We start from the raw sequence: 27,747 nt of genomic DNA on the forward strand, positions 1-27,747 counted from the left end.
AGGATTGCAAAGCAGATAGCGAAAGAGAGGTGTGATGTGATGGGGGTGAGTTGCTTGAAGGATGAAGTGGGACAAATCGTTGTCGACCCAGATGGAATTAAAGGAAGATGGAAAAGATATATGGAAATGCTGTTGAATACAGAGAATGAATGGGATGGCAACATAGAGAGTAACCCAGTTTTAGGACCGGCAGAGAAGATAACTGAGAAGGAAGTTGAGGAAGCGATAAAAGCACTGAAGGGTAGAAAAGCGGGAGGGCCGACGGGAGTTGTGGGAGATATGTTGAAGGCAGCAGGAAGTTGGGGTGTGAAGAGAATGACAGAGATCTGTAATCTGGTGGTGAAAGAAGGCCGCATTCCAGTGGATTGGGAACTGAGTACCCCTCGTCCCTCTATACAAGGGGAAAGGTGACCCTCTGGAGTGTGGCTCGTACCGAGCAATAAAGTTATTGGAGCATGGAATGAAGGTATTGGAAAGGGTGTTGGAGAGGAGGATAAGGAAGAAAGTGAAGATCGACGAAATGCAGTTTGGATTCATGCCAGGAAGAGGAACGACAGAAGCGCTTTTCATTGTGAGGCAGTTGCAGGAGAAGTACATGGAGAAGAGGAAGAAGTTGTTTCTTGGGTTTGTTGATCTGGAGAAAGCATTCGATTGGGTTCCACGCAAAGTATTGACATGGGCATTGAGGAAGTTAGGAGTGGAGGAATGGTTGATCAGAGTAGTGATGGCAATGTACAAAAGAGCGAGCACAGCTGTAAGGACGAAGGACGGGAACAGTGGTGAGTTTGAGGTGAAGGTGGGAGTGCATCAGGGGTCGGTACTAAGTCCACTACTATTTGTAGCTGTGATGGAGGTGCTGGCTCAGAACGTAAAGGAGGGTTTACCGTGGGAGTTGTTGTATGCAGATGATCTGGTGTTGATTGCAGAAAGTATGGATGGACTGAAGGAAAAGATGAACACGTGGAAGGAATGTATGGAGACAAAAGGTCTGGAGGTGAATATCGGAAAGATAAAGGTGATGGCAAGTGGTAAAGCATGTGGTGAAGTGGAAAGAACTGGGAAGTGGCCCTGTGCTGTGTGTAGGAAGGGTGTCGGAGTGAACTCCATTCAGTGTACAATGTGCGCTGAGTGGGTTCATCAAAAATGTAGTGGTCTGAGAGGGTCATTAACCAGTGTGGCAGCTACATTCAAATGTAAGGTGTGCACAGAGGGAGCTGCAGATGGAGGAAATGTTGAGTTGGATCTTGGAGACGGCGTGAAGCTGGAAGGTGTGAAAACATTTTGCTACCTCGGAGACATGCTGAATGGAGAAGGTGGATCAGACTCGGCAACGGTTGCTCGAGTGAGATGTGCATGGAAGAAGTTTTGGGAATTGAGTGGCGTGCTGATGATGAGGGGAGTGTCGTTGAAGCTGAAGGGAAAGGTGTATGCTGCATGTGTGAGAAGTGTTATGATTTATGGGAGCGAGACATGGGTAATGAACGTAGAGCAGCAACGAAGGTTGGAAAGGGTGGAAATGCGAATGGTTCGACGGATGTGCGGAGTATCGTTGAGAGAGAGGAAGACAAATGATGAATTGCGAAAGATGATGGGAATAGAGCCTGTGATTGATGCTGTGAAGAGGAACAGGTTGAGATGGTTTGGTCATGTGTTGAGGAAGGATGAAAGTGACTGGTTGAGAAGAGTGATGGAAATGATTGTAGAAGGAAGTAGAAGACGGGGAAGACCGAGAAAGACTTGGCTAAAGATGGTGGAAGAAGAAATGCGGGCAAGGGGGTTAACAAGGAGAGATGCAGAAAATAGGGCAAAACGGAGAAGATTGTCATGAGGACCGCAAGGCTAACCCCCACTCTAGCAGGGAAAATGGCCTTTAAAATGCATGTTGTTGTTGTTGTATACACGAACAGTGCATGCTTTATCCTTAATTCCTCTCATAACCAATATTTTTCCTCAAATAACCCTCATAACCTAATTATTTGGATCAGATCGTACTTGATCAGACGCACAGCGCATTTGAGAAAGGCCGGTCCTGGTGTGGAGATCCAAGCGGGCAATGATTGTCCACTACCTATATGACACTGATAACGAAATAGACGATCATGAGGAATTTCATTTGTAGCGGTACACAGAAGGGACCGAATCGCATGTAGAGCCCCTGGCAAATCCCAACCCTCATAACCCATAACATGGTTCCTCTCGTAACCATAACCAACAATACATAACCTCTCATAACCATCCCGACACATTTATTGAACACAAACACCGCATTCGTTAAACACGAACATGACACATTTAAACAGCCACGTCCTCTCCGCTTTAACTCCGCCAGTATTGGTTGTTCATTTAGTACATAGGACGTGACGTCGCCTGGCGCCATCCCGCGCATGCTCGGTTGTGCCTTTTTGTTGTATTGATGATCCTCTTCCTCTTCGCTCTTTGATTTCCTTGAGCTTGATGTGTTTTGCGTGAGCTCCAATAAAGCCCGATCTATTCACAGAAACGGTGTGCTGTGTGTGATCCGATGGAGTGAGAACACGATTAGGTCTCTCTCAGCTAACTGGCATGATGGCAGAGATTCCGACTCTACGTTCCAGCCTTACAGCTGACGAAATGTGCTGCAGCCGAAGGCCTCGTGCTTCTTTTTCACCCGGGCTCTTACGACCTGAGTAACACAGCCGTCGACACGGTTTCTGTGAGTAATGTTTGTATATTCACATCAGACGATGGCAAACTCACATCGGGCTCCCAAACATTGGTGCCTTACTAAATCGGAGACAATTAATTCTTTTGAAAACTGGAAACAAAATCTCCATTACACGTTATCGCTAGACCCCAGTTTCGCCCCGTTTCTTATGACTGGCTCACAATGGCTCAAGAAAATGTGGACAACACCTCTCCGGAACTTCACCGACGATGGTGAAGATATTATTCAAGGCAATCCCTGCACAGCTCAGCTAAAATTCAACGCATTGGATTTGATGCTTCGTCAAATAGCCAATTATTACACAGTCATTGCACGCAACACGATCGTCCATGATTTTAAGTCCTTAGATCATATATGGCAAGTCATTCACTGCATTTCGGTTTTCAGTCGACCGACGCACATTTCCGAGATTTGTCTGATATCCGTTTAGAACCAGAAGAATGCACAGAAGACTAACCAGCATTTGGCAGGTTTTATCGACGACAATCTGTTGCGCCATGATGGAGGCATCTCACACCATGGTGAAGTTCCTGCAGATGACGAGGAGCTAACTCCATCCCTCGAAAATGTCGTCGTCTTCAGCTGGCTTTAACTAACCCACCTGACGCTACCGAAAATAGTTAAACAACGTTATTGGTACTGAACTATGTTCTCGTACATTGGCTTCCATTAAACCGGAAATCTCCCTGGCCCTACAGTCCTTGTTAGATGAAATACGGTCCAGTAAAGATACAACAGCCATGCTGGCCTGTCTTTCTAAACCTCAAAAGAGAACTGTCTTTCAATCGATAACATATACTCCTAAATCTAGATACAAACCTTCTCAGCGCTCCCAAAGATACTGCCCATTATGTCACAAAGCGGGGCGTGCGGACTGTCAGCGAGTTCTCAGCGAGTGCAGCTCCCTCCCTGAACAAGATCGTAAATATATGGCCAAGGCGAGGCAGATATCCAACATATTGGACCCCTCTGATGATGATGAGGAAGTGACAGACCCCACCATCGACTCTCCAGATGACTCTGACAAGACCGCCATACCTGCGTATAGAATTCAAGTATGCCAGTCACCTTACTTGGACACATTTTACCGTCAGCACACTATCCATGCCACAATTGACAGTGGAGCCACTGGAAACATGATGAGCCTACCGACTGCCAAACGTCTCGGTCTACCCAAGAGAAAGAGTTCTCAGTCAGCTCATCAGGCTGCTGGCTCCTCCCCACTCACAGTGATTGGTGAAGTCAGTTTTATCATGACCTCTGGCAACTGACAGTTTACTACCTTCAAAAGCCTTGTTGTTGAAAACCTGGACTTTGATGTCCTGGCAGGAACACCTTTCATGGAGCTGAGTGACATTTCTGTTCGCCCGGTTTGACGCCACATCATCCTCAATGATGGGTCCATATACTGATACAGTTCCTCTGATTTCTCTCCCACTCACCATGCAGTCCGCCGTGCCCATTTCTTATGTGCCCCTCCACGAAGTACAACTGTATGGCCTGGCGAGTACATAGAGCTAAACCTCCCTGACAATTTGTCTGATTCGACATACGCCTTTGAACCTCGCAGTGACTATTGGGCTCATCGTCCTTCAACCAAAATATGGCCTTCTCCAAGTCTCGTATCGAGCGTATCTGGCAAGATCTCCATTGCCAACTTGACTGGCGATCCTCAAATTGTTCTATCACATGAACATTTTTGTCAAATCCGCCCCATCTTCATGCCTTTAAGCCTCACCGGTGAAACTTGTACCCCCCACCCATCCACACACACGAAGATTCAACCAAAACCAAATAAAACTGCCCCAAGCCTTTACTCTGCCAGTGTCACACTCGACCCGGACAATTCCCTTCCCCTTGACATTAGACGTAAATTTCAGACCCTTCTCCAAGAATATGACGATGTCTTCGACCCCAGGCCCAAAGGGTACAATGAATGGTGCGTCTGGTCCATTCCAATCGGAAGTTAACATGGGTCCTGTCCTGCCCCCTCAACGTATGGGTCGCCTCCCTTTATATTCTCACAGCAACCTTGCAGAACTACAACGCAAGTTTGACGAACTAGAAGATATGGGTGTCTTTGTCAAACCAGAAGACGCAAGAGTCAACGTCAAGTACCTCAATCCATCTTTCTTGGTGAAAAAGTCCAGTGCCGGGTTCCGACTGGTCACGGCATTTGCCGATGTTGGCCGATAAAGCAAACCCCAGCCTTCCTCGATGCCCAACGTCGATTCCACTTTTCGACAAATTAGGAGATGGAAGCACATTATCACAACTGACATGACTAATGCTTTTTATCAAATCCTACTATCTAAAGAGTCAATGAAGTACTGCGGCATTGCGACTCCATTTTGTTGTGTTAGAGTCTACACCCGATCCGCCATGGGTGTGCCTGGCTCTGAAACGGCACAAGAAGAACTAACTTGTCGCGTCCTTGGAGACCCAGTGGAGGAGGGTGTTGTGGCCAAACTCGCCGATCTCTATTGTAGGTCTTGCGATCTCTATTGCGGTGGAGACGAACTGTTAGTCAACTGGAAATGACTGCTTGACGCACTTAAAGCCAACCGCTTCAATCTGTAAGCATCCAAGACTGTCATTGGCCCATCTTCCATCATTATCCGAGGGTGGGTGTGGCAACAAGGCACTACAACAGCCAGCCCCCATTGCATCTCCACATTATCCATGTGTGCCCGCCCCCCCCCCCCCCGCCCCGAATAGGTCTCCGGCTTTCGATCCTTTATTGGAGCTTGCAAATTCCGAGCTCGCGTTAGCTCTGGCTGTTCGAGCTTACTCTTGCCATTAGACGGTGCTGTGGCTGGCCGCATATCCCAAGAGAAAATTGCTTGGACCTCCGACCTCATTGAAGCATTCCACTCTGCCCAAAAAGCCCTTTCTTCAAACAGAACCATTATCCTTCCACACTCTGAAGACCAATTGTGGATTATCACTGTTGATCAGTGAAGAATGGCATAGGAGCTACGATGTACATCAATCACAATGGGACCCAACGACTTGCGGGGTTTTTTTTAGCGCCAAGTTTTGAGGACACCGGGTCACCTGGCATCCCTGTGAAATTGAAGCACTCTCAATCGCTATGGCTACTAAACACTTTGGACCATTCATCATTCAATCCAATCATAAAGCTTGCAAACTGACCGAAAGTAAGCCATGTGTACAAGCCTTTGAAAAGCTATGCTGAGGAGAGTTTTCAGCTAGTCCCCTCATGTCAACCTTTCTGTTGATGGTCAGCCGGTTCCAGGCCTCAATCCGCCATCTTGTGGCTCCGCTAATGTACCCTCAGATTTCGCCAGCCGTAATGCCCTCGATTGTGACAATCCCCAATGCCAAATTTGCTCATTTGTAGAGCAGACAGAAAACTGTGTCGTATGTCATTCCTCCAGCCAAGACATCATCACCGGTTACTCCAAATTACCGTTTACAAACCGTTCTGCCTGGCTAGCCCTACAGTCTGAGTGCGCAGATTTACGCAGAACACATGCCCATCTCATATAAGGTACCCGACCATCGAAAAAGCTGACCAATATTAAAGACGTGAAAAGGTACTTGAATTCAGTCACGATTTCAAAAGACGAGTTATTGGTTGTCCGATATCACGGCCCCTTCTAACCTTCTGGTGATCGCATCGTCATTCCTCGCCTGGTCCTGGGCGGCCTTGTCGCGGTTCTCCACATCAAGCTTGATCACCCATCTTGCCACCAACTTAAGCAAGTGATGCATGGCCACTTCTTTGCCCTTGACATGGATAGGTCCATCAACCATGTAACTACCAGTTGCCACCACTGTGCTTCCATGTGAAAAATCATTCCGCATGCCATTCCTCAATCGTCCAATGATCCTCCCGATACAGTTGGTGTGACTTTTGCAGCAGATGTCCTAAAGTGTTGGCGTCAACTGATCTTGGTCTTGCGTGAGTGCATCACTTCCGACACCCATTCCGCTCTCATTTATGACGAATGCCATGATACCCGACGTGACAGCCTGCTCTAACTCATCAGTAAACTTCATCCGATGGAGGGGCCACCTGCCTTCAAACGGACTGATCAAGCCTCTGCATTCAAGTCTCTCACTAATGACAAGTTCCTACAAGATCACCGCGTCTCCCTTGAGCTTGTTCGTGCAAAAACCCCAACAAAAACCCTGTCGCTGAGAAAGCCATTCAGGAATTAGAAGCTGAATTATTACACCAAGACCCGCTCGGAGGTCCAGTGTCGCCTCGTCAGCTTTCCACGACTACTGCCCGATTAAACTCACGTATCAGATCTTGCGGTATGTCTGCATGGGAAATGTGGACACAATATGACCAGCGACCAGTTCACTAACCAGCAGATTCCAATCTTGGATCAGAACCTTATCCGAGAACAGCATGCCCAACACTCTAGGAACCATACTTATAGCGAGACATCCAAGTCCCCATCAACAAAACGCTCTGCTACTCTGACAGTTCATGTTAGAGACCTGGTGTACTTGCACTCAGATGGATCCACGTCTCAAACACGGGATCGTTACCTGGTTGTGTCTGTGGACGGGACCTGGTGCGACATCCGCAAGATTGCTGGCTCTCAACTCCGACGCTCGTCGTATTGTGTACTACAATCTGAATGTTACATGGTACCCACGTGGACTACACATACCATCCCGCATCCGCACAGAGATTCATGTGATGATTCTCTCGGTGATGAAGACGACTTGGATGGGCCACCTATTGCTATCACCGATCCACCTCACATACCTCCCATTCTCACGACTCCAGCTGAACGTGTTCTGCCCCCAAATCCTCCTCCTGCAGTTCTACCCTCTATGCTTGCCCATCCCTGTGATTCCCAGGTCCAACGCCATGGTGTTGACAGCACGGCAACCGTGTTGCCTCCTATCAGGATGTCAGGCCGTCGACGTTCACGCCTCAAACACTTGGATGACTACGTTCTTGATGGATGAGTGGTTGCATATGTGTCAATGGGGCAGTATAAATCCCAAGGTACCTAAGGACAGCCAATACAATGATGGTGCTTTTCCTCTAACCTGGCATCATCGGTCTACTGTCTTCAGGCACATGTGCAAATACTGTTGTGGTTTTCAGTTTTGTGATAGTAGTGTATATATGTTGCTTCTGGGACACTCTCATTTTCCCATTGACTTACATGTTAATTTTTCTCTTAACCTCATTGCCCATTAACACCTCTATTTCTCCCACCCTAATCTTTATGAACCTTTTGTCTATAGTACCTATCCTTAATGTTGTTTATTAGACCACTCAAACACTACAAATATTTGTTTTCCCTTATAGACCTATAATCCTTCTTTTACATATCATCTGGCAGATTATCTTTGACCCACTCAAACATCGACCCATTCACTTACATGTTAATTTTCCTCTCACCTCTTTATGAACCTTTTAGCCTTTTGACACCTATCCTTAATGTTGTTCATTCGACCACTCAAACAATGATTCCCCCTTGGTCTTATGGTACTCTTACTATCAATGATCCCGAGTAGACCACTCAAACATCGATCCTACAAATATTTGTTTATGCATGGGAAATAATTTAATTCTCTTGCCACTCCCTTCACCATCTAATATATTAACAAAAAATATGTTTGAGTTTGGTTCTTTATTAAGATATTTTAACTGAGCTGAGATAAAATGATAAACCTCCCTCAATGTTCTTGTTTGAGCACCTCCAGTGCCACACACTTTTTGGTAGGCTCTGCCCACTTTTTGTTAAGCTCCGTCCACTTTTTACCCACTTTTTGTTAAGCCCCGCCCACTTTTTGTTAAGCCGCGCCCACTTTTCACTAAGCCCCGCCCACTTCTGCTAAGCCCCCCACCCACTTCGTTAAGTCCCACCCACTTTATAAACTCTTCAGCATTGTATCATTTCCAGGTAATACATTACATCATTTTCAGGGAATTTCCATCACATCATTTCCAGTTAAGACACGCCCAGGTTTGCCCAGGGAATTTCCACAGGAAATGACACACACCCAGCCCTTCTTATAAAAGGCACCGACCACACAGGCTTTTTCAAACACGCTTTCTGCTTCACTTGAGAATGGAGTACTATGCCGAAATGGAATGGGATAACTTTGCTATTCCTTGGAGTCCTACTACCTGTGTAGAACTCAACCTTCAGATTGATGAACTGGACTGGAACCTCTTATCAATGGAGGTAAATTTGTTATCTTGCCAAAACGAAGTTTTTGCAAGATGTATTAGTCAGCTTGTATGTTTGTTTTTTTGTTTGTTTTTTTTTTTGTTTTTTTGTTTGTGGTTAATCATTTTTTTTCCACGTTTAGATCACTCTGTAGACCACAGTTATTATTGGAAACTCCTGTAACTTCGCATATCAGAGTCCTATAGAGATACCCTTCAGCACCCAAAATTTTGAAGGTCAAGGTCAAAGGTCAAGGTCACTTTGTGGTCAATCATGGAGGTCGACGAAACCCTTATTTTTTGAGTAACTTTGATCGGATCGTCTCCAAACTTCATGGGAATCTAGTATATGGTCCGGCGCTCAGCTGATTAGTTTTTGGTGGCGATCGGCCTTGACCTTCATGGTTAGCGCTGGAGGTCGAAAATTATTGACCCCAAGGTCAAATGTTGAAATCGTTATTTTTTGAGTAACTTTGATCGGATCGTCTCCAAACTTCATGGGAATCTAGTATATGGTCCGGCGCTCAGCTGATTGGTTTTTTGTGGCGATCGGCCTTGACCTTCATGGTTAGCGCTGGAGGTCGACCTTGACCTTTGACCTTGACCTTCAGATCACTCTGTAGACCACAGTTATTATTGGAAACTCCTGTAACTTCGCATATCAGAGTCCTATAGAGATACCCTTCAGCACACAAAATTTTGAAGGTCAAGGTCAAAGGTCAAGGTCACTTTGTGGTCAATCATGGAGGTCGACGAAACCCTTATTTTTTGAGTAACTTTGATCGGATCGTCTCCAAACTTCATGGGAATCTAGTATATGGTCCGGCGCTCAGCTGATTAGTTTTTGGTGGCGATCGGCCTTGACCTTCATGGTTAGCGCTGGAGGTCGAAAATTATTGACCCCAAGGTCAAATGTTGAAATCGTTATTTTTTGAGTAACTTTGATCGGATCGTCTCCAAACTTCATGGGAATCTAGTATATGGTCCGGCGCTCAGCTGATTAGTTTTTGGTGGCGATCGGCCTTGACCTTCATGGTTAGCGCTGGAGGTCGAAAATTATTGACCCCAAGGTCAAATTTTGAAATCGTAGGTACCATATCGAGTAATACCTCATATGAATGCCCTTGATGAGTGCTTCCCAGATCTGTAAACAGTTTGACGCTATGACGTCATTTGATGACGTCATGACGAAAAAACGGAATTTTCATGAAAAAATTATTTCCTCAGTTCTCATCAAAATCTTTCAATATCTCGTGGGCAGACATTCCTCAAAGAGTCGCTTCTAGTGGATAGCAGTTCTGTTCACCTCAGTGTGACCTGAAGCAAGTCACTCATGTTCACATTTTGGCAAGATACGGTTCACCCTGTGGGTGACATAGGTTTATTTATTTATTATCTTGCCAAAACGAAGTTTTTGCAAGATGTATTAGTCAGTTTGTATGTTTGTTTTTTTGTTTGTGGTTAATCATTTTTTTTTCACGTTTAGATCACTCTGTAGACCACAGTTATTATTGGAAACTCCTGTAACTTCGCATATCAGAGTCCTATAGAGATACCCTTCAGCACACAAAATTTTGAAGGTCAAGGTCAAAGGTCAAGGTCACTTTGCGGTCAATCATGGAGGTCAACGAAACCCTTATTTTTTGAGTAACTTTGATCGGATCGTCTCCAAACTTCATGGGAATCTAGTATATGGTCCGGCGCTCAGCTGATTAGTTTTTGGTGGCGATCGGCCTTGACCTTCATGGTTAGCGCTGGAGGTCGAAAATTATTGACCCCAAGGTCAAATTTTGAAATCGTAGGTACCATATCGAGTAATACCTCATATGAATGCCCTTGATGAGTGCTTCCCAGATCTGTAAACAGTTTGACGCTATGACGTCATTTGATGACGTCATGACGAAAAAACGGAATTTTCATGAAAAAATTATTTCCTCAGTTCTCATCAAAATCTTTCAATATTTCATGTGCGTTGGTCATGAAGACATACTATTCACCATACGAAATTATTAAGGTCAAGGTCAAAGGTCAAGGTCACTTTGTGAAGTGAAGCTTTAGACATTTATAGGTCAAGGTCAAGCTTTAGACATTATATAAATGACGTCATTTGGTGACGTTATAAGGCAAACACGTATTTTTCAAGGTCACTCTCTAGAACGATTATCATCGGAATATCTCGTGGGCAGACATTCCTCAAAGAGTCGCTTCTAGTGGATAGCAGTTCTGTTCACCTCAGTGTGACCTGAAGCAAGTCACTCATGTTCACATTTTGGCAAGATACGGTTCACCCTGTGGGTGACATATGTTTATTTATTTATTTATTTATTTAAATAATTATTTGTTTAATTATTTATTTTAATTTTTTTATTTTTTAGATGAGACTCGTGTAAGAGTTAACAAAGTTGATTTTAATATTCATAGAGCTTGATTTATACAAATAAAAATATTGTATTTAATTAATACATTGTTATTTTCTTTCACAGGAAATTGTCTCTGATACGAAATGAAAATTCTGTTTTTAACACAACTTGGGATGAAGTTATTTTTTTGTTTGAAGACATTTTGAACAACCAAGACCCCCAGAACGAGTTCTACCTTGATGACCCAGCCAAAGAGTTATACCTTGGAGATCCACAAAATCCTGAAAAAGAGTTTTACCATGATGATACTTGTTGTGAGTTATCAAAACAAATCCCACTGAACAAGTTCTACCTTGATGAGCCAGAATACAAGTCATACATTGGAGACCCACACATTTCTGAAAATTGGGAAAGGGGAGTTCTCCCTGATGGTCCGCAGTTATACTATGTGAGACACATCATAGAAACCCTAAAAAATTGTGAAACGGGAATTCTCCCTGATGGTCCGCAGTTATACTATGTGAGACACATCACAGAAACCCTAAAAAATTGGGAAAGGGGAGTTCTCCCTGATGGTCCGCAGTTATACTATGTGAGACACATCATAGAAACCCTAAAAAATTGGGAAAGGGAAGTTTTCCCTGATGGTCCGCAGTTATACTATGTGAGACTTATCACGGAAACCCCCAATATTTCTGAAAATTGTGGTTCTACCTTCGAGACTTGGAAAGATGGTTATATTTTTGGAGACTCGGAATGGGGGTTTTGTTTTGATGACTCGGAATGTGATACCTATCTTGGAGGCTCAACAGGAATGTGGTTATACCTTGGGAACTTGGAAAGTTGGTTTTATTTTGGAGACTCTACCTGTGGGGTCCATCTTGGAGACTCTTTGCATTCTAAAGCAATGAACAATGTTCTTTGTTTAATGACGCTTGATTTAAGCAATATCAAGAAAGTTCGAGGAAGAAAATGCTGGAAAATTCTTTCTTCCCATTTCTACTTCTTCAAACTTGAAAGCCTTGAAAGACAGAATTGGAGGGAAGAGAAAAAAGAAGAAGAAATACGTATTTAAAAAAGAAGAAAAAAAAAGATTATGTTAGGGTTAGGGTGGGATTTTGAATGTGAGGGTTAGGGATGGGGTTGGGTTAGGGATGGGGTTTGGTTAGGGTGGGATTTTGAATGTGAGGGTTAGGGTTGGGGTTGGGTTAGGGATGGGGTTGGGTTAGGGTTGGGATTTTGAATGTGAGGGTTAGGGATGGGTTGGGTTAGGGATGGGGTTGGGGATGGGGTTGGGTTAAGGATGGGGTTGGGGTTGGGTTGGGGATAGGATTGGGTTGGGGATGGGGATGGGGTTGGGTTCGGGATGGGGTTGGGTTAGGGATGGGGTTGGGTTAGGGATGGGGTTGGGTTAGGGATGGGGTTGGGTTAGGGATGGGGTTGGGTTAGGGATGGGGTTGGGTTCGGGATGGGGTTGGGTTAGGGTTTGTATATTATTATGACTCACTCACACATACACACACACACACAAAAGTTAAGCCCCAACTGAAAAGTTGAGGGATTCTGTGTTTGGGGTTCACAGATCTCAAGAACGTATCCCCATTGTACACACAAAAGTTAAGCCCCAACTGAAAAGTTGTGGGATTCTGTGTTTGGGGTTCACAGATTTAAAAACGTATCCCCATTATACACACACAAAAGTTAAGCCACAACTAAAAAGTTGTGGGATTCTGTGTTTGGGGTTCACAGATTTAAAAACGTATCCCCATTACATTTTATTTATTTATTTATTATTTTCAAGGATATTATCTGCTTACTTGTGTTTTTTGTAATTCTTGCGAGTAAAATGAACCCAAGATTTCTTCTCCATTTAAATCATATAATTTGTAGGTCCAAGAGACTGTATCCATTACATCAATGATTTTAAATAATTCACTAGTCCATTTTTGTGTATAATCTTTCTCAAAATGACTTTTCCATTTGTATATTCTTACAATATCACCAACTTTAAACTTGGGCTTTCTCAAATTAATCTCCTTTTCATATTCTAATTTTGTAAATGTTTCCGATGGTTTTGATTTTGTTGATGAATGAACTGTATTATTGTAATTATCTAAAATATCCTGAATTAAATACACCCATTTTTGAGAATCGAGTTGTGTGAATTTTTTATATAGTCTCTCTTTCAAAGTACGATTAAAACGCTCAATAACAACTGCCTTTCCTTCATTAAAGGTGCTGTATAATTTAATACCCTCCCCCTTAAGAAATTTCATAAATATTTTGTTATAGAACTCTGTTCCCTCATCAGTCCATAACTTCTTTGGTTTCCTTTTATTCCTATCAAATATTAGCTTAAAGGCTAACATTAAAGTATTACCTCTCTTGTTTTTCAAAGGAACAACCCAGGCAAATCTACTCCTCAAATCAATAACGGTTAAAGCATACCTGTATCCCTTATCATTATTTAGTTCGATTAAATCAGCGGACCATATGTGGTCGGTGTATTTAGAATAAACTTTCCTTCTTTTAAACTTTGTGATTATAAGTTTATGTAATTCATTAGCCAAAAGCTCCTCAGTCTTGATAACATCATTGGAGTTTAATAGTTTTTTGGGAAATAACCAAGACCAAGTTTCAATTTAGCACTTATCATTTTTTTCACAATAAACCTATCAACTTTCTCTCTCAATGTAGGATTTCGTATCAAGGACAAATTATACAACATTTTTCTGTCTGCTTCATGTTTTTCATCCAATGTAGTGGTATTCCCATAAGCAATATCATGCTTCATACACACTTCATCAACCCTATTTATCGGCTTGGACCAAGGTTTAGGATTGTCAGCCTCATCTAATCTTTTATCCAGGTTTGTTTCAGGACCACAGAACGAATATCCAAGTAGATGTAGTTCCCCAAGAATTCCAGTTGTTGTAAATTTACTTCCTGACAGAAACTTTTGTATGTCTCCTCCACTTTTAGGAGAGATGAATTGGCACGTTTTAGAGCCACACACTTCACATATTCCTTTTTGATAAACTCTATTATTTTTAGCTTTAACATAAGAGATATTTTTAGATTTGGTTTTCTTTTTACATTTGAGACAATAACTCATATTTATTTATCAGAAAAATTCCGACAGAGTATCAAAACCTTTTTGGTTTTTAACATATACATTTCAATCTTAATTTTTAAAACATAAAGAATCCTTAGGAATGCCTTCACTCTCTCCTCCATTTATTTACAAATAAAAACTAACTAAAGTCAATAACACCAACATCATCAACTATATGACCTTTGTCTTCTTCATGTAAATCTCATCGCTGAACTCATCTCAACCATTTTTAAAATCATTATCTTAGTAAGAGTTGTTAATTCTTTATTTTCCTCTTCGGTGCATTGAGATTTATTTATTTGCTGTAATACACTCAATCTTTTACGAATCTCACTGATTTCCATCTTTTTATATTGTTCCTCCCTCTCTCTTTGCTCCCTTTCCTCCCTCTCCTCCTTCTCCTTTTTCTCCCTCTCCTCCTTCTCCTTTTTCTCCCTCTCCTCCTTCTCCTTTTTCTCCCTCTCTTCCTTCTCTCTTTTCTCCCTTTCCTCCCTCTCCTTTTTCTCTCTTTCCTCCTTCTCCTTTTTCTCCCTCTCCTCCTTCTCCTTTTTCTCCCTCTCTTCCTTCTCTCTTTTCTCCCTTTACTCCCTCTCCTTTTTCTCTCTTTCCTCCTTCTCCTTTTTCTCCCTTTCCTCCTTCTCCTTTTTCTCCCTTTCATCCTTCTCCTCCTTCTCCTTTTTCTCCCTTTCCTCCTTCTCCTCCTTCTCTCTTTCCTCCTTCTCTTCTTCAACTCCTTCCTCATCCCTTGCTACCCTTGAGCTTGAGCCCCAAAGAATATTATACATATACTCATCTGGATTTTGAGATATTCTTGTATCAATAATTATTTTTCTCATAATAGGATACCAATAAGATTTGTTGATGATTTCTAAAAGAGTTTTATATTTCATAACTTTGAGAAGTTCATTTTTATTTAATATTTTAAACAAGTCTCTATTTGTGGGTTTAACAATATCAGTATAAGGCCAGTTTTTTATGACAAAATTCCCATGTATATGCTCCAAATCATAAGGTATGTAATACCGAGCACCCTTTTCTTGTAGGTATCCTTGAATACAAAAATTATAATTCTCTTGTAGTCTTCTTCCTGCCATTTATGTATCAGAAATATATGTGAGATTAATATTATGACAGGTAATACCACCCCATCTTCCCACTACCAAATCGGTTTGTATTCCTCGGCTTTCTATCCTTATCTCATTACCTTCCTTCTTTGTCATGCTAACCATCGCTATACTATCATATATTTTTCTTTTCTTAAAATTATGTATTTGTTGTTTACTAATTGTACTTCCACATAAATCCTTATCCTCGCCAAGCGGATAATATTCTTCTTTACGAGACTGATTCAAATCATGTAGGTCTTCTAAGTTTATTGAAAAATACCAATTATACCCTAAATCAGGCATATCATACCCCCATTTATTAATTTGCATATTAACTATATGTCCTTCTTTATAAAATTCAATTGTAAGCAGGTAGTTAAATTCAATGAGGAAAGGTGTATGGTTAGTATAACCAGGTGTTGTGGTTGTAAATTTTACTTGTTTAACAAAACGTGCTGTTTTCTTTAAAAATATATATTGTGATAAATCACTGAATCTAATTAAGTCATTCGCATCTGTAGGGTTTGGATAATTGATTAATTTATAAGTATTCTTCATATTAATATTTTTACTTATACTATATTTTTGTCGTTCAGCCTGTGCCTTTGTATAATAATTTGATAAATCAATATCCTGAGAGGATTCTCCAAAGATAGAACCATCTTTTCCAACATAAGTCATTTATAGTAGATTAAAAATGATATCATAAAAATTTTCATTATTGTTGAGTTCAAATAATACATATAAACATAATTGACCACAACATTTAGAATTAATTTCTTGAACTTGAAATGTTTGATAAACACCATTCTGTAAGAATTGTATTACTTCAACAGGCGGTGGCATACCATAACTATCAAAATAATATTTATCCTGACTATTATGAATACAAACCCAATGAGAACCATTCTGTGTGTCTAAATTCATAATAATATTCTTTGTATTTTTATTTATATGTATTAATTCATCTCTCATACAAATAACCACATTATCAATTTTTAGTGTTTTACAATACTTAGCTAGTTCTATATTTGACGTCGTATTCTTTCCAAATTGTTCAAACCATTTATCCATTTATTTATGAGAAAGATACAATCCATTACCCCATTTAGTTAGTTTATCACCCGCTTGAGCGATAGAGGAAAGCATATCTCTAACCAACAATCTAGCTTTATCAGGTAGACTTTCAAGTTTTTGAGCAAAATCTACAATTACACCACTTCCACTAATTTGTTTCTCCAACTCCTTGTTATGTCTTTCCAATTCTTTTTGAGCTTTTAGTTGTGCCTTCCTTTCGTTAGCAGTTTTTACCGCTGCTGAAATACCACCAGTCAATGCTCCCGCCGCACTTAAACCAGCAAATAAAGGAATTAGAAACGGGAGAAATCCTCCTCTTGACTCGTCTATTGAATATTTCTTCAACATAGGTTTTGTCATTTTAATTTTAAGTGAACCAGTATCATTTAGTGTTTTTACTTGTGTGTGTGTGAGTAAAACATCAATTCTTAAGGCTCCTTTTCTTTGAATTGTATTAACATTAATAATACAAGGCTTTTGATTTTGAATACAAGATGTTAATTTATTAAGATTGATTTGATTAACATATACCCCTACCATTTATTTATGAGAAAAAACCTATGTGATATTAATCATAACACCATTATATGTATTAATCTGCAATTCTGTTTCCACCAAAAGCAAACAATAAGCATCTACTTCTTCATTCTCTCCTCTTTCAATGTATAGAGAAGCATCCACTCTATTCGACTTTATAGTTTATTTTTGAGAACTCAGGTCAATTGCGTAGATTGTATAAAGTTTTTGAAAAGCAACCATATCCAAAATTGGATTATTATTACCGTTGCTTTCACACACCTTTTGGTAAGACTTGTAGGCTTCCGCATAATCATTTTTTTCCCAATCAAATTCCAATCTATCTCGCGGATAAAATGTACCATCAAGAGAAACCCGAAGTTGTTTCACCTTAGCATTATCACTCAGCGCATTATTCTTATCAGTACCTTCATCTCCATCTGGTTTCTTAAAAATGAGCCATAGATATCGTGGCTTTCCTTGAAGAACACCTAAATTCCAAGTGTAGGTAGTGTGTTCCAGTTTAACGTGTTGACATCTTATTTTAAGGTATGATACATTTAGTGGTTTCTTTGAGTTAAGTCTTCTATTTAACATCTCTTCCATTTTAAGATTAGGAGTATATTCACTAATATACCAACACAAATCATTAATAACAAATTTATTATTATCACCAAAAGCATTTTGAGCCCCAAAAAGCAATCTATTTACATTATCATTTCTTTGTAGTTGAAATCTAATTTTAAGCCCATACAAAACTTTATCATAATCACAAAATCCAAATATACCTTTAAGAGGTACTGCTACGGTAAAACTATTTTCTGCTTTTTTTTCATCATTATACATTGCCTTCCTTTGAATATAACCAGGGTCAGCATTTGTTCCCATTGACATATCAGGAATAAAACCTTCAACAGCTCCCTTACCCATTCTATCACTAAACGAATATAGTGTAAATTTCATCATTTCAGATGTAGCAGAGACATCATCAACTGCTTCAACCTCTTGTGTTCCAATATACAGGCGGACACTATCAAACATTTTCCAGAAGAAATCATTTACGAGTGTAGCATTAGTATTATTCGCAGCCTTAGTGAATTTAAATTTACACAGCAAGAAACTATCAGCTATATTCAAGTAAGTTTGTTGATTATTTATTTCAAAACTTTTTGTTCCATTTGAATTCCAGTCTGTTCCTGTTATAGCATTTACCTTAAAATAGTCTTCCTTTTTAGTAGAGTTTGAAATGATAATCGTATCATCCAAATCATAGATACTATCAATCGCTTCCATACTTGTATTTATATAGCATTAAAATTGTTGAAACCCTGACCCAAGTATTTTAATGATTTTTTGTCGTTCTTGTGAAGATAGTTGAGTTTTACCTTTTTTAATTTCTTTGATTGCTTGTAATTTATGAGACTCCTTTTGAGAATCTTTTATACTCTTTATAGCACCCGCTACAAAATTCCCATGGCAGAAGCAGTTGAACCAATTAGGTCTTTATGTTTAAGAATGGTTGACCCAATACCCATAAGAGTATCAATTATCCCATCTCCTTTATTTCTAAATTGATGTCCCACACCCCGTTGTCTCTTTGGTTTATAGTATCCTCTACCAAGAAACATACCTTCACCCTTATAGTATGGTGAAAGGAACATCCCATCCCCTGTAATTATTTTATATTTTCCCAACTCGTGTTTTCTCACAATAACCATTATTTATTTAACAAAAAAAACTTCACGAAGGTGAATTCTGATGGATATAATTTCTTCATTAAAGGAGATCATACGATTATCTTGATAGGTTATCCTAAAATTTACTCTGTATATGGTTTTTCCTGACACAGGTAAATAGACAAGATTTTTTGGTTCCATATTGAATTTATAACCAATCGGTGTTGAGTATGCGCTGAATGAAAATATTGTATTTGTTCTTATTCCATCGTTATAAGCACCATCAATCAAATCACAATGAATGAATACCGAATTTATACCGGAGGATATTTGAATGACATTATCACTGTAAAACGTCCCGTTAGTTTCAATCTTTTTTGAAGAGAAACCCAATAGCTCTCTGAACGAATTTTTAATCATGAAATCAACTTTATAATTATTTTTAAGTTTAATAGTTGATTTTGAAGTGTGTTTTTGAATATCTATTACAATATTTTTTGGTTCATCACCTTTTTATTTCATAAGGCGAGAGACTTCTGAAGATATTTGAAAAATCTCGTAAGCTCCGGCTGAAACGGTTATAGTTTTATATCCACTTCCTGGATTATAACTAAACTTGTTGTTTTTCTCTGTGATATTAAAAAGTGTATTGTAAGTCTCCATTGACAACAAAGAAGCCTCATATTCTTTTGTGGGGTCAAGTTGTAGTGGTTAAGGGAATGAAGCTGTGTAATCACTCGTTGTGAAATTAAAACTAAGAATTGTGCTTCTCATCTTATTTAATATCTAATAAAATATCTTTGTATTGACATTTATTAATTATTTTCATATTCATCAACTGATCTAAGATGGCGGATGCTTCATTAAAACAATTGTTGTTTCCAGCCTTCTTACTACCTAACAACAATAATAACCTATTAACTAATTGTGATGGGTCATTTGGAAGAAAGCTAACACCCGAACCAAGCTTACTTCAAGCATCAATAATATGTTTCTCCTTCTCATTCTTCTTACTTTTACCAGCAACAGAAACTCTATAATCCAGTGCGTTTAGTAAATCAATATATACCCTATCTTCCTCTCTTTCCATATCAAGTGGTTCCTCAAAATATTTTGAACCGCTGAATCCGGAGTTTGTTAGAAGAAACATTAATCTTGGAGATAATTCAACATTTGGTTGAGCAGAACTTAACAACACCAATTTATCATTAAATATCAATAACTTTTCTTTCACAAGATGGAACTGTGCTGGTTCTTCTGTTGGAATGAGACCTGCTCTGGTTTTTGAACCCGCCGAATACTCATTGTTTTGAAGAGCTTCCACAACATAATTAGGGGGTTGATTTACCTCCTCAAGTTTCCAAAATAATCCCTCGTCATCATATTCTAATTCACCAAGTTCTTGCTCTGTCATTTGACTAAAATCTTTGATCATTTGAAGTTTTTTTTGGAGTAAATTCTACCGTGGGGACTGTAGGTGAGTGTTGAGTTTTCAAAAGTGGTTTAAAGAATTTCTCTTGTTTTCTTTCAAAGACTTCTTCGCCAGTCAGTTTTTGTCTCCGTTTCTTCTTTATCCCTTCCTGTTGTTTAACAACTTTTGAAACTAATTGTTGATGTTCCTTAAACTTTCTTGCTCTTTCTTCGGCATTCATTTAGTATTGAAAAATATCATTTAATGAATTGTAAAGGTCAATGGGAAAATTTTCCTTTTCTTCATCATTATAGTAAATGTGTTGAAATAAATCCTTTTCTTTAAATATTTCATCAAATTCTTTATTGGTATTAATACGAGTTGTTATTTCTTCTTCACTAATACTTGTATCTCTGCTTTTCATACGTTTGCGTTGAGTCTCCTCATCGATATCAAAACCGAATGATAAAATCTTAACTCCATCACCACACAATTGTTTAATAATTTGTCTCATTCCTTCAGGATTAGTTTATAAAATCCCAACACCATGAGATTTTACTTTATTTAACTCACTCTTACAATGTGAATATTTTGTAGAACCAAGAGAGACCTCCTCAAATATTTGACCTTCGTTCCTCAATCGCATATGTTCCTCCATTGAAATGTAGTAATAATCTTTCCCTTCTACTTCTCCTGGTCGCTTTGCTCTGGTTGTAGTACTCACAAAACGAATCATAGGGTGTTTTTAAAAAAAACTTACAATCTTTTCATTTTTACTATTCAAGAGTTTAGATTTATGAAAGTTCTTTCCTGAAGCAGATTTACCCACAAGATTAATAATAATAGTTATCATTTATGTGTGTAAAATATCAGTTAGTATCTCATCTTGTTTCACAACAATATATTTATATTTTCCAATCGTGTGTTTCATATAATTTTCAAATTCCTTTTTTACTACATAATGTAGAGCAATTATCTCTCCAAAAATTATTTACATCTATTGAATTTAACTTCAATAAAATAAAAGTATTGGCATTGTTTCTTGTTGAGCGTCGAGGGAGTTGAAAATATGATTGACTAAGATAAATACTATTACAAGAAGAATGACTCCCTCTTGTATAGTAGCTATCCATTACTGTTTGGTTTCTCTCATTAACACAATCATCAAAGATAACGAGGTTCTTTTTTTATTTATCTAAATCTTGAGGTGAAGGTATATCATCCGTATTATCACTGAGAATACAAGTTATGGGTTTTGGTTTCGGTTTCTGTGTATCACAAAATAGTTGTATTATATCCTCAATGTTAAAATCATTTAGTTTGTTTTGAAGTTTAAATAAACCGATAATGTCTTCCTTTTTAAGACCCGCATTAAAACCTTGTGAGAGTAGTTGATACTCGGGTTGAAAACTTTTAGTTATCTAGAACTGTCACTAGCTAGAACTAGTGGCAGTTCGAGTTATATTTAGTTAAAAAGTTATCAACTTTAGCTCTTTCACGAGCCTCGATTCAGTATACAAAAAAAACAAAAAAACAAACAAACAAAAAAAAACTTGGCTTTGTAAAAATTATTAAATTATCATAATCTAAAAAATTAGGATGAAGGAGCATCTTTAAAAGCAAACAGGTTTTTCCACATCCGCTTGAACCAACTATTAAACATCTCAATGTATTTGGAATATTTTTATGGTTATTAAATTTTATCTTATTTTCCCAAACGGGTAAAAAATCATTCATTTATATATTTGGAAAACAAGTCATCTCACTTTTTTTGAGCTATTTTAGAAACTCTATATTTTATCCTGAGTTCAGGTTTAATTTCAAAATAATTCATTATTTTATTTATATAGTATCTTGTATTAACATTTCCATTAAATTATTTTGAATAATAAATATCATTAAACCCTTATACATTTCCTCAATACAAATAGTCTCTTCACTTGTAAGAAATGGTGTATTATCATCATAATACTTAACATTCATCTCTCTTATTAATCTTGTAAAGTAATTCATTTTTGGTTCTAATTTAAAAGAGTTATATATATTTTTATATTTTTTATTATCATTAATTAAAATTAAATCACAGAAAATACATTGTTTATATGAACCCTCATTATTAAGCCCCACTCTATCACAAGCCGGACAATTCTCTAATTTATCATATGGAGAGTCTGGAAATTTTAAATATCCTTCTGTCATATTTATAGAGTAAATTTTTACTTAAACTAAACGCAAGTTTATTCATTAATAAATACAATGTTTCAAAGCACAAAAGACAAATTTCAATCAATCTCTACTTCGGTGGAAGATATAGAAAAATATGTCAAAGATGTTAAATTGAACAAAGATAAATATGGAAATTTTTGGGTAAAACCAGTTATGGAAAATAACATGAGCCCCTCTATTTCATTTAAAGGAAGAGCTCTAACTATACCTGGAAAGACATCCATTAAAGTAAATCTAACAAAAGTTTCTCCTCTACTCCTGGCAATTTATTCAAAGCTTGAAAAAGTGATCGATCGCGATACTTTGAAAAAGAATGATAAGACCATTAATAATTCTAGAGGAGACATTTGTATTTTCTTTAATAATCCAAAGAGTGTAGATCTAAGTAAAATGAATGATGTTAATATTTCTGGTGAAATGTCATTTCGTTCTATGATAGTTAGAGATTATTTAAAGATAACTTTTGATATTAAAAATGTAGAGATTGAATCTGTTAATGAAAGAAAGTATATAGATATTGATGGGAATATTTTTCATGCTAATTAAATATGAGTCATTACAGCAGTGAAGATTTTACTATTTTATTGAACTCGGACGATAGTGATGATAGTATTTCATTGAACTCGGACGATGGTGATGATAGTATTTCATTGAACTCAGATGATAGTTATGATGCTAATAGTTTGTGCTCAAATGATAGTTATGAGAGTAGCTTTATTGATGACTCTGAGTATGATTCTGAGTATTCATGTGATAGTTATGACTCAGATGATTCTGAGTGAAAAAGTGTTTTAGTTTAAGTATAGTTTCATATATAAAAAGCCTGTAAAAAGGCACTTTCTTCTAAAAGTGTTTTACTTTAAGCACAGTTTCATCTTTAAAAAAGCCTCTAAAAAGGTGTTTTACTTTAAGTATAATTTTGCTATATAAATATGATCAAAGCAACGTATTGCGACGTTTGTGAACAAGAATATAAACAATACAAAAGACACCTGAAAACTAACAAACACACATTTAATCTACTTCACCTACTATCTCCTATTCAGAAGGAAACAAAACAATGTTCTGCCTGTAATAAAAATATCCTCAAGAAAGGCTTCGAAATACATCTTAAAACAAATCAACATTTATCAAATTTTATCACAACTAAAAACTCTGATGGCGCATTCAAAGGACATATTAAAATAAGAGTCTTTAACTTCAAACCTCCTGAACCAGAGTCTATAGTTAATGCTGTAGAAATAGTTAAACCTGCTGTTCAAACGTTGATTGAAAAAACACTAAAATAAATGAAACCACTTAAATTTTATATGGGAGTAAAATTAGAAATGACAAAGGATGAAGGAGTTATAGATACACCATACATGAGAACTGAGCCACACTTTATATCTTCATATCAAGATTTTAAAACATCAGGAGTCTATGATGAACTTATTAAACAAGAGCAAGATGTGGATAATTCAATCGTAGGAAGTGGATTCAATATAGGAAAAATTATTTACATAGACATTCATATTCTTAAATCAGATCCTCTAAAAGCTTCTTCTTACATTGATTTACCCAGTGTTATCAAAAATAGAAAAGCAGTTATCAATATCAAAAATAAAGACAATAAATGTTTTCTCTGGTCTATTCTGGCACATTTACATCCTCCACATTTTCATGATGAAAGAGTATCTCATTATAAAAAATATGAGAATACATTAAATACGAAAGATCTAAAGTTTCCTATGGCTTTAAATGATATTCCTAAATTTGAAAAGATGAATAATTTATCAGTTAATGTTTATGGTTTAACAGAAACAAGCAACATTCATGTTTTAAAGCTTTCTGACAATTGTAAACAAACTCATATTAATCTCTATATTTTAATTTCAGACGAAAATTCACATTACACATACATCAAAGATATTACAAAATTAATAAAACCACAAGTATGTAAAAGAACAAATAAAATATATATTTGTATGCATTGTCTTAACTTCTTCCATACACAAGAAAGATTAGATAAACATTCAAATTATTGTGGTGAACATAAATCAACGGTAATCAACATGCCTAAAAAAGGCTCAAATATCACATTCAAAGATGAAAATAAATCAATAAAACATCCATTTGTTATATATGCTGGTTTTGAAAGTATTTTAGAAAAAATTGATACTGCTTCTCCAGATCCAAAGGAATCATACACAAATAAATATCAAAAACATACTCCTTGTGGTTTTTGTTATTATATCAAATCATCCGTTGGGGAAGGAATATAACAAGGTAGAGATGTATAGAGGCTCAAATACCCCAGAGGAGTTTGTGAAACGACTAGAAAAAGACTGTGTTCGATTAACCAAGATAATGAGAGAAACCAATAAACCAGTCCTTAACAAGTAAAGAAAAAAGGGAATTTATAAAAAACAATGTCTGTCATATTTGTGAGGAGAAAATTGGTAAAGGTCGAAAGGTTAGAGACCATTGTCATCTCACTGGTAAATATAGAGGTCCGGCTCATCAAAGTTGTAATATTAATTATCAACTCCCCTCTTTCATTCCTGTTTTTCTTCATAACAATGCTCATTATGATACACATCTATTTATCAAGGAACTCTCAAAGACTTCTGGAAGTATCTCGGCAATTCCAAACACAGATCAGAAATACATTTCATTCACAAAAACAATGCACACATCTCCTATTACTCATATCAGATTTTTTGATACATTTAAATTCATGGCAAGTCCATTGGCTAAATTGGTTCAAAATCTAAAAGAGTTTCCATGTCTTTCAGAGTATTTTTCAGATGAAGATTTACAAACACAAAAGGGAATTTACCCCTATGACTATATGAACTCATTTGAGAGATTCAATGAAACACAACTTCCTTTAAAAGAAAATTTCTATAACAAATTAAATAATAGTCATATATCTGATAAAGATTATGTACACGCACAAAATGTTTGGAAAAAATATAACATTAAGAATCTTGGTGAGTATCACGATTTGTACCTCAAAACTGATGTGCTTTTGTTGGCTGATGTGTTTGAGGCTTTCAGAACAATCTGTCATTCTGGATATGGATTGGACCGTGCTCACTATTACACTGCTTCTGGATTGGCTTGGAGCACGATGTTGAAAATGACAAAACAAGCTTTGGATTTGATAACCGATGTTGATATGCTTTTGATGATTGAAAAGGCAAAGAGAGGAGGAATTTCACAAGTCTGTTCAAAGAGATATGCTAAAGCAAATAACAAGTACATTCCAAATTATGATCCATCGGTAGAGAGCTCCTACTTGATGTATTATGATGCGAACAACCTGTATGGCTGGGCAATGTCTCAGGCTCTTCCTTATGGAAAACTTAGATGGGTAAAGGAAAAAGATTACAAAAAGGTTTTACAAGATGTATGTATCTCTACACAAAAAGAATTGGATGATTCAAAGGTTGGTTATTATTTTGAGGTCGATTTGAAATATCCAGAGGAACTTCATAACCTACACAAAGATCTCCCATTTGCTTGTGAAAAGGAAAGTCCAAAGAAGGAGTGGTTAAGTGATTATCAACAATCATTTAATATAGGTGAATCAACAGAAAAATTACTTACTACATTATATAACAAGAAAAATTATGTTCTACACCAAAGAAATTTGCGACAATATTTATCAAAAGGTCTAAGAGTAGAGAAGATCCATAGGGTTCAAAAGTTCAATCAAAGTCATTGGTTAAAGGGGTACATTGATTTTAATACACAAAGAAGAACAGAGTCAAAAACAGATTTTGAGAAAGACTTTTATAAATTGATGAATAATGCGGTCTTTGGTAAGATCATGGAAAATGTGAGAAAAAGACAAAATATCAGACTATCAACATCTTGGAAACAAGCATCAAAATTAATTAATAGACCGAGTTTTACTAGAGCTGAGGTCTTTACTGAGAACTTTTGTGCGAGCCATTTGATTAAAGAGAGTATTGAAATGGACAAACCTATTTATATTGGAACATCAATTCTTGATTTATCAAAGTCATTAATGTTTGATTACTTTTATAATAACTTGAGGAATAAATATCAAACTGATGTTAATCTACTTTATATGGATACAGATAGTTTTATTTTGCAAATTAATACTGATGATGTTTATTCAGACATGAAAAAGGACATTAATATCTATGACACTAGTAATTACAGTCCAGAGAGTGAGTTGTTCTCTTCTAAAAATAAAAAGGTGATTGGAAAGTTTAAGGATGAATTAGGAGGAAATGTCATGAGTGAATTTGTGGGATTGAGGTCAAAGGCTTATGCTTATAAATACATTGTGAATAACGTTGAAAAGACTGATAAGAAGTTAAAAGGTGTAAAGAAAAATGTTATTCAAGAAACAATAAACTTTAAGGATTATTATAACTGTTTAACAACAAAGAAAGAAGCGTTTAGAAAGATTAATGGAATAAGAAGTTATAAACATAAATTATATTCAGAAGAGGTGAATAAGAAAGCATTGGGGGCTTTTGATGATAAGAGGTTTATTTTAGAAAATGGAATTGATAGTCTCCCTTATGGTTATATAAGTATATAAGTGATAAGTTAAAAAGGGGGGTTAGGGATTTTAACAGGCTACCGCCGCCTTTTTACTATTATATAAATGATAGAACCAAGTACCAACCAGACTAAAGAGTGGAGGTGTAATCAACCTTGGTATATAAATGGTAAACGTAACGAATGTGAAAAATATCAAATAGGTATAATTGAAAAGACAACTGGTAAAAAAATTTACAAAACAAATAAGAGAATTAATTTAAATACCGGTGAATTGGGTAAAAAAGATGGAAATATTTTTGAGTGGACGGAAAACTTTGATGGTTGTCAGGAAAATATATACTTTAATTTAAAAATGGTATGTGGCACTGGAGTGGCTCAAACAAGAACATTGAGGGAGGTTTACCATTTTATCTCAGCTCAGTTAAAATATCTTGAAAAAGAACCAAACTCAAACCTCTTCTTTAATAATATATTAGATGGTGAAGGGAGTGGCAAGAGAATTAAATTATTTCCCACGCATAAACAAATATTTGTAGGATCGATGTTTGAGTGGTCTACTCGGGATCATTGATAGTAAGAGTACCATAAGACCAAGGGGGAATCATTGTTTGAGTGGTCTAATGAACAACATTAAGGATGGGTGTCAAAAGGCTAAAAGGTTCGTAAAGAGGTGAGAGGAAAATTAACATGTAAGTGAATGGGTCGATGTTTGAGTGGGTCAAAGATAATCTGCCAGATGATATGTAGAAGAAGGATTATAGGTCTATAAGGGAAAACAAATATTTGTAGTGTTTGAGTGGTCTAATAAACAACATTAAGGATAGGTACTATAGACAAAAGGTTCATAAAGATTAGGG

General features: G+C 37.4%; 1 protein-coding gene across 8 annotated transcripts in view; it reads right to left on the reverse strand.

Annotated features, from left to right (window-relative positions):
- The window catches only part of LOC137412770 (carnitine O-palmitoyltransferase 2, mitochondrial-like), a 78,327-nt gene that overhangs the window by 19,929 nt on the left and 30,651 nt on the right, over window positions 1–27,747 (reverse strand). Inside the window, exon 10 of one of the 8 annotated variants that reach the window (XM_078769721.1) lies at window positions 12,126–12,257. The exons of the other annotated variants lie outside the window; for them this stretch is intronic. Coding sequence (XP_078625847.1) covers window positions 12,177–12,257 — 81 coding nt within the window. The 3' untranslated portion in view covers window positions 12,126–12,176. Of the gene's footprint in view, window positions 1–12,125; window positions 12,258–27,747 lie in introns of those variants that run through there. 8 annotated transcript variants of the gene reach the window in all.

The sequence above is a fragment of the Myxine glutinosa genome, chromosome 1 (genome assembly GCF_964187855.1).
Source record: "Myxine glutinosa chromosome 1, kmMyxGlut1.1, whole genome shotgun sequence".
NCBI classification, from domain to species: domain Eukaryota; kingdom Metazoa; phylum Chordata; class Myxini; order Myxiniformes; family Myxinidae; genus Myxine; species Myxine glutinosa.